Genomic DNA, 8,854 nt, shown 5'->3' with positions numbered 1-8,854 from the left:
ACTTAGTTAACTAACTAAAAGTACATCTAAATATAGATCAGAGCAGCATTTGATGTCAGCTTTTTTACTGAAAGTTTCCATTCTGTACAGATACCATTGTGGGTTACTAAAAGGCACAAGGGCATTAAAATCTCACTGTTTAAACCTGACGCAAGAACATCTACCAAGAAACCGAGCCGATAAAACAACAAAGCGCTTCCTGTGGGCGGGTTTCCATGGGCTAGAATGACTGACAGGAGAGGATGATGACAACATGCTGGAAAAACGCACACAAGTGCTTTCAGTTTCAGAGAGGAAATTCACACTCACGTTAGCTTATCATAAACCCAAACTAAACTACACACAAAAAGGCAAAATCTCAAAATTTGAGAAGCTTCAATTCGAAACTACACCTCAAAAACTAGACAGCATTTTTGGCACACATCAGTGTAGTCCATGGTTTTAAAAAGGCCTGAAGATGTATTTTATTGGTTGACAGGTTTTTCTCAATGCCAGTGTTGGTCATGACTGATACGGGAAGTCTGATCTAGGCTGACAGGTGCTGTGAGTTCCTGGAAAGCGGATACTGACTAATAACCAAACCCTCCGATTACGCTCTGGTTGTACTGTGGGAAGTGAGCTAGTGGTTTTAGATCAACGAAAGCATCTTCACTATAACCGCCTGCATATTTTTGTAGGTGCTGACATTCAACCAGAAGATATTTTGATGATGCCAGCATTTCATTGGAACTATAGTGTTGGCAATAGAAAGACATTATTTAGAAGTTAAAACCATTTTTATATACATAAAAACTATATTTAAATGTGGCATTAAACAGAAGTTATGATAGCTGCGTCCGAAATCGCGTACTGTTGAGTAGGTACTAGATTTGAATTTAAATTTACTTCACGACCGTTGAAAAAGTACGTTATATATAGTACAAATGCGTGTAGTATGAATGAATTCGGACGTACTACATCCGCAATGTTGTTACTGTCACATGTCCCTTTAAGATGTTATTCTATAGTCTTTGCTTCAACTCCATTCACAAATTCTCTCCTGTGGCCTCATGAGATAGTAAAGTGTCCATCATATGCGCACTTCAGAATCTCGCCGGAAGAAGTCATCCAGGTACTTTTTGCCTACTGTTTTTCGAATACTATGAATTCGTACATACTACTCTGTGTTCGCATACTGTTTTTCGCGAACTATATAGTAGAGAAGTATTCGATTTCGGACGCAGCGAGTCTTTTCTTCCCTACGTGTATCTGACTGAAATGGCTTCTCGAACAAGAAAAAATGTAGGGCGGGACTTTATTTGGTCCGTCTGGAATTGATTGGATGGTTGTGGTTTGCTATTGGTCAATCTCATGTGAGTGACAGGTTGCCCCGCCCTCGCGCCAGTAAACGCATCATCAGAAAAAAGATGTTGCTGCAAGAGGGAGGGGGAAGTTATTTTGATTAAAGTTTACGAGGGCACGTGAATTAAAATAATAATAATTATGTACATGGATAAAAAAATAGATAAGGCAATATTCCTTAAAAATTAGGAACGGTCAATTTTGATTTCATGGTGACTTTAATATATTTTATTATTATTATTATTTTTTTTAAAGAAGTCTCACAAAGCTGCATTTTTAAAAAAAAATCAAAATAAATAAATAAAACAGCAATATTGTGAATTATTATTACTATTTAAAATCTTGTTTTCGATTTCAATATATTTTAAAAGGTAATTTATTCCTGTGATACAAAGCTGAATTTTCAGCATCATTACTCCAGTCTTCAGTGTCACATGATCCTTTAGGGGGAGAAAAAAAAAAAAAAAAAAAAACTTACTGGCCCCAAACATTTGTCAATGTGCATTTAGAAGCAAGACTTGAAACACTTTTGGACATTCAAAAATATTTTAGACAAAGGGTTAAACAAAACGGACAGTAAAACTTTATTGAAGTGAACACAAATTTAAAAATATAATTCATAGGCTTCTTCACCAGCTGAATCTTAATGATCTGATCTTCTACAGAAAAGATCGAATTAAAAATCTATATATAAAATCCAATAAAGATGCATGGCTAAACAGCAGGTGAATTGAGCAGGGCGAGATGTTTACTACCGTTTATATATGTTTCCTAAAATAACATCTGCAAAAAAAGCAGAGGAGTTTCATTCTAGCGATTATGGTTACAGAAATAGTTACTTAGAACTGAATTGCAATTTTAAATATAGCAATTAAAAACTCATTCTCCGTGGTCATGCGCAGGCTTGAGAAAGTGCTCTCTAAAACAGTTTCTGCAGTCTTTTTTAGGTGGCTCTCAGACCTCCATGCTCTCTTTCTGACCGGTGTGGGAGTTCTCCAGCTGTGTTTCCGGCGTGGAGAGGTGCTCCAGTTCATATCGGCCATTTTGATCTGCGGGCCGAACTTCTGTGGATGTTTTCTTGTGCTCCAGGATCTGCTGAAGCTGATGGCTGGCATAATCAGGCTTGCTGGTGAGGGGGCACTGTGGCACCTCAATGCCCAAGATATCTGCCACCATATAGGGTCTGAGCCAGCCAACCAGCGGTGTGCTTCCAGGGGTGTAGTGGGTCTCCTTGTGGTAGAAAAGAAGCCCGTCCACCTAGAATGATGGAACGCATTTTGAATTAATCTATTCAAATAAAACAACAAATAATCAGCAAAATGATATTTCGTGGACTTAGCATATAAAAGGTGTATGGAAGCTTGTTTCCGCCACTAAATAAAAAAAAAATAAAAAAAAAGGTAATTGCGACTTTTTATCTCACAATTCTGCCTTTTTTTCCCCCCCCCACACAATTGCGAGTTTACATCTCACAATTCTGACTTTTTCTCACAATTGCGAATTATCACACAATTCTAACTTTATCTCACAATTCTGACTTTTTTTCTCAGATTTGTGTTTATAACTCACAATTCTGACTTTATAACTCGCAATTCTGACTTCATAACTCAATTCTGACTTCATAACTCACAATACTGACTTTATATCACGCAGTTCTGACTTTATAACTCACAATTCTGACTTCATAACTCGCAATTCTGGCTTTATAACTCAATTCTGACTTGATATCACGCAGTTCTGACTTTATAACTCGCAATTCTGACTTTATATCTCAATTCTGACTTGATATCACGCAGTTCTGACTTGATAACTCGCAATTCTGACTTTATAACTCGCAATTCTGACTTTATAACTCACAATACTGACTTTATATCACGCAGTTCTGACTTTATAACTCGCAATTCTGACTTCATAACTCGCAATTCTGGCTTTATAACTCAATTCTGACTTGATATCACGCAGTTCTGACTTTATAACTCGCAATTCTGACTTTATATCTCAATTCTGACTTTATATCTCAATTCTGACTTTATATCTCAATTCTGACTTTATAACTCACAATACTGACTTTATATCACGCAGTTCTGACTTTATAACTCGCAATTCTGACTTGATAACTCGCAATTCTGGCTTTATAACTCAATTCTGACTTGATATCACGCAGTTCTGACTTTATAACTCGCAATTCTGACTTTATATCTCAATTCTGACTTTATATCACGCAGTTCTGACTTTATAACTCGCAATTCTGACTCGATAACTCGCAATTCTGACTTCAGAGATAAAAAGTCGCAATTACCTTTTTTTATTTCATGGCGGAAACAAGCTTCCATAAAGGGGTATTTCACCGCTGGCAAAATGGGCTTTCAATAAAGAGTATAGAGACTAGAGAGAACAGATAAAAAGGGCTGTTGTCTTTCCTTTTGCCAAATAGGTAGGAAAACTTCAACACCCATAATGCAGATCGAATTGCGAGATATAAAGTCAGACTTGCGTGATATAAAGTCAGACTTGCGTGATATAAAGTCAGAACTGCGAGATAGAAAGTCTAAATTGTGAGATAGTCGCAATTCTGACTTTTTCTCACAATTGCGAATTATCACGCAATTCTAACTTTATCTCACAATTCTGACTTTTTTTGTCAGATTTGTGTTTATAACTCACAATTCTGACTTAACTTGCAATTCTGACTTTATAACTCACAATTCTGACTTAACTCGCAATTCTGACTTTATAACTCGCAATTCTGATTTTATATCTCGCAATTCTGACTTTATAACTCTGTCGATCCGACTGTCCATTGGCGGGGATACAAAAATGCGGAAGTATAATCTGTAGTTTTCACAAAAGCCCTGGAGCCGTCAAAAATCCTCCAATGCTTTTGTGAAAACTACAGATTATTGCTGTCAAATAAACATGAATTTCTCAATCTAGGTAACATGGAGAAAGAGTAAACATTGTTCATTTACATATACTATAATACAAAGCAGGTTGAAAATCAGCAAACTTACAATTTAAATAGTGGATGTTCTTACCGTAAAGTTGTACTCATGTGCAAGAGCTTTTTGGATGGACTCTGTCGAACAGCTGATGCTGTTCAGACTCACAAACCGGAACTGCAGAGAGAGAGAGAGAGAGAGAGAGAGAGAGAGAGAGAGAGAGAGAGAGAGAGAGAGAGAGAGAGAGAGAGAGAGAGAGAGAGAGAGAGAGAGAGAGAGAGAGAACAGACCATGAATGAACCAAGTACTTCAGCTCAAAGTTCAGCCTTGTTCACAGATGCAGTTATTTGTTCACTTACAGGATTAATCTTGGAAATTTCAGAAAGACCTTCAGCCTCTTCCACTTTAGACTGCAGCCAGTAGAACCGGAACTCTGTCTGTAAAAATACAACAGTTCGTGCTTATAACCGTAAGAAAAGAATTGCATCCTTGCGAAATAAAAGTATTAATTTTCTTTAAAAAAAAAAAAAAAAAAAAAAAAAAAAAAGACTGACCCCAAACTTTTGAATTGTAGTGTATAAAAATCTAAAACTAAATTATGACTGATGCAAGAAGCATCAGTGTATTTCAAGGAAATTAATAATACAAAATGGACTGAAAGTGTAGAATATGTCCCTGAAGTTTATGTAAATGTCATTAGAGGAAGTCATCACTCACTGAGCAGTCATATACAGGATGTCCCCTCCAACACATGACGTCCAGGATGTAGTATGTTCTGTCCACATCACTGTAGATGCAGTCCAGGATGGTGTAATCTATATAAAACATATTTATCAGTTTTGGTTCAGAACTGCAGTCCTTTAGCACACTCTAGTGTGATAAATCTGTAGGACAGGAGCAGAGAGGCAGACCTTTTCCCAGGGCAGAGTTGTGTCTGTTGCCGCCGGGGATAAGAGAAGGGAATCGATTGACACAGTAGCCGCTTTTGGTGTAAGATGAGGTAGATCCCTAAGGAGAAAACCATAAACATGAAAGTTAAACAAAAAAGGCTGCATCATATACACTACCATTCAAGAGTTCAAGTCTCTGATGTTCATCAAGGCTGCATTTACTTGATCAAAATTACAGTAAAAACAGTAATACTGTGAAATATTTCCTATTTTAATATATTGTAAAATGTAATTTAATCCTGTGATCAAAGCTGAATTTTCAGCATCATTACTCCAGTCTTCAGTGTCACATGATCCTTCAGATATCATTCTAATATGATGATTTGCTGCTCAAGAAACATTTCTGATTATTATCAATGTTGAAAACAGTTGTGCTGCTTCATATTTTTGTGGAAACCGTGATTTTTTTTTTTTTTTCAGGATTCTTAGTTCAAAAGAACAGCATTTATTTAAAGTTTTTGTAACATTATAAATGTTTTACTGTTTATCAATTTAATGCATCCCTCTATTAATTTATTTTAAAAAAACCTCACTAAACCGCGACTTTCGAACAGCAGTGTATGTCTGATCACATGATGTATGGAAAAAGACTGGTCCAAACCTTGGAGGCCACAACGAGGGAACGCTTCCCAACTGGACAAACCACCATCAGCCAATCAGAGCTCAGATCTGCAGGGACGTCCACCAACCACTCTGACAACATCAGCTGGAGATATCACACAAATATAAAATACAACTTTTTTATTAATTGTACCCTCAGACAGCAATGTCATAATAATTTATCAATTTTGTACCTTTTATTATAATAATACATCTCTTATAATAGGAATATTTTTATTATAAAATACTTGCTTAACAGCTTCCAGACAGTATATAGTATATAAGTATAATAATTTATAACTTATAATAAGAATATTTTATTATAAAATACTTACATCAGTAGTATATACTCATGCAAATATCCACGTGTAACTTCTTATAAGTTATTACTAGTTTCTTTAACCAAAAACCAGTGTACACTCCTGGGCACAAAAATGGCAAAACATTTAGTGGTCTTTTAATGGTCTTAACCATTTTAATCTCAAATTATTGATTAGGAAATTTGCAAGAATTTTAGATAATGTAAGTTAACATGGAATAATCTTCTTACAGGAAGAGTCAGTGTTAATGGCTTCTAAGAGTTTATGAGTAGATGATTAAATGTCTCTCGGTTCGTTTGAGTTTAATGTGAGACCAAATATTCACTGTAGGGTTCAAAACATGAGCCTGATGGACTTGTCCTCAAGATACTTCTTGGTTGTCTTTGCTATTTGGGCAGGATCATTGTCTTGTTGAAAAATAACATTTGATCATTCCTCTTTAGATAACTTTCATTTGTGGGAAGCAAGCCATTCTGCAATACCCTCTTGTACTCCAAAGCATCGAATGACTTTTCACAGTGAAGTATCTCACCAATACCGGCAGCTAAAAAGGCTCCCCACACAATGGCACTCTTCCTCCATGCTTCAGTGTGGTAGAGATGCATTTATTATTATATTTCTCAGCAGATTTTTGAAGACATCGCTGTGGAGAATCACCATGCAACTCATGTTTCATTGTGATTCATCGCTCCACACACGGCTTCCCATATTCTCCCAAAACTTCTTTCTGTCTTTGATGTTTTTCTGAGACAGCAGTGGCTTTTGAAGTAGTGCATTTGCTTAAATTTAGCTAATTTCCTGACCAATAATTTGTGATTAAGACAATTAAAAGCTTAGTGTTTAGCCATTTTGGGCTTGGCCCATTTTTTTTTTTTGTGTACTTTAGTATACTTTAGCTTTTTTATAGAGGCTTGTTTCCGCCACTAAATACAAAATAAAAAAGGTAATTGCAACTTTTTCTCTCAATTACGAGTGTACATCTCGCAATTCTGACTTCTTTTCTCAGAATTGATATAAACTCACAATTGTGAGAAATAAAGCCAGTATTGCGAGTTATAAACTCACAATTCTGACGTTTTTTCTCGTAATTGTGATATAAACTCGCAATTTTGACTTTTTTCTTGCAATTGTAAGATAAAGATGAGTTATAAACTCGCAATTGTGATATAACCTCACAATTTTGACTTCTTATCTCAGAATTGATATAAACTCACAATTGCGAGAAATAAAGTCAGTATTGTGAGTTATAAACTCACAATTGTGATACTCGCAATTCTGACGTTTTTTCCTCACAACTGTGATATAAACTCGCAATTCTGACTTTTTTCCTTTCAATTGTGATATAAACTCGCAATTTTGACTTTTCTTGCAATTTTAAGATAAAGATGAGTTATAAACTCGCAATTGTGATATAAACTCGCAATTTTGACTTTTTTTCCTCAAAATTGTAAGATAAAGTTGAGTTATAAACTCTCAATTCTGACTTTTTCCTTGCAATTGAGATATAAACTCGCAATTCTGACCTTTTTTCTTGCATTTGTGAGATATAAAGTCCAATTCTAAGGGAAAAAAGACTCAGAATTGCGAGTTTATTTCTCACAATTTTGACTTTATAACTCGCAATTGTGAGTTTACATCTTGCAATTCTGATTTCTTTTGTCAGAATTGTGTGATATAAAGTTGCCAATTATACCTTTTTTAATTTTTTAATCAGTGGCGGAAACAAGCTTCCATACTTTTTCCACTCTTTTCAATCCTTCTACATGACTATATCTGCTTTTCAGTCAGCAATGTTTTGAGCACCTGGTTGGCGTAATGCTTCGGTAACTTTTTCCTCTGCTCGATCTCCATCCCCTCTTCATCTGCGCTGTTCTCCAGCTGTTGCGGACTCTTCTTCTCTTCGTCCTCCTCATCCTCACTGTCGACTCCGGTCCAGTCTCCATCTGCCAGACGACGGGCGTGATTCACGTAGTTCAGCCTCTTCCTGCCAACATAATGTTTTTGATTAGTGTCAGTGCATCCAAATAAAGGTCAAGGGTTGCTAGGGTACTGTAGGTGGATGCTAAGCAGATGCTCGGGTGTTTTGCTTAAGAAATTGTCTGTTTTGATTTCACTGTGACTTTAACTCACTCTTTCTGAAACTCGAGGAACCTCCTGCGCCGTTCACTCTGCTCCAGAACACTGTATTTGCTCTTGTACTGGGCCAGGCGTGGATGAGGAGCAGATGTGCTGTTGGGTTCTCTGGATACAGAGAAGCTGGAAGAGAGAGCCTGGGTCAGATCCTCCATGATGGACCTGTGACAACACACAATAGAGTTCAAATCATCCTGAGACACTTATATGCAATAATACGTGTTGGTTATGTATATAAAACCAATGAGGTATTTCAAAAGCAAACAGGAATCACATATATCACATTTTGATAAACACAAAACAAGCACCACCATGTCACGTACAGATAAACCGACTGCAGGCTGCAAACACGTGATCACAATCCCATCAGAGCTGCTCTAAAGTCCTTTACTCATGATTCTGAGTAATAGAAATACGAAGGGAATGAAAAATCAGTGAAACACAAACACCCGCTACTGCGGAGAAACACGCTTTGAAACGCAATGGCGCGCTGACGTCATCAATCCTCACCGCGGCCGACCAAAATCCATCGCGGAGGTTCGGCGATTGGCGAAATATTCATCTCAAAATT

At 36.7% G+C, this 8,854-nt stretch overlaps 1 protein-coding gene across 1 annotated transcript; it reads right to left on the bottom strand.

Annotated features, from left to right (window-relative positions):
- Positions 1 to 1,901: 1,901 nt before the first annotated feature.
- snupn (snurportin 1) lies at positions 1,902 to 8,799 on the bottom strand. Its single transcript, XM_051883870.1, has 9 exons — positions 8,607 to 8,799; positions 8,281 to 8,445; positions 7,954 to 8,134; positions 5,832 to 5,936; positions 5,192 to 5,288; positions 4,998 to 5,095; positions 4,640 to 4,717; positions 4,377 to 4,457; positions 1,902 to 2,598 (listed from the first exon to the last, which is right to left on the bottom strand). The coding sequence occupies exons 2-9, from the start codon at positions 8,436 to 8,438 to the stop codon at positions 2,296 to 2,298; spliced, it is 1,101 nt and encodes a 366-aa protein (XP_051739830.1). The 5' UTR covers positions 8,439 to 8,445; positions 8,607 to 8,799; the 3' UTR covers positions 1,902 to 2,295.
- Positions 8,800 to 8,854: the final 55 nt, after the last annotated feature.

Source organism: Ctenopharyngodon idella, chromosome 24 (genome assembly GCF_019924925.1).
Source record: "Ctenopharyngodon idella isolate HZGC_01 chromosome 24, HZGC01, whole genome shotgun sequence".
Taxonomy (NCBI): domain Eukaryota; kingdom Metazoa; phylum Chordata; class Actinopteri; order Cypriniformes; family Xenocyprididae; genus Ctenopharyngodon; species Ctenopharyngodon idella.
Note: the sequence above shows the minus strand (reverse complement) of the source record. Positions and strands in the feature narration are given on the sequence as shown.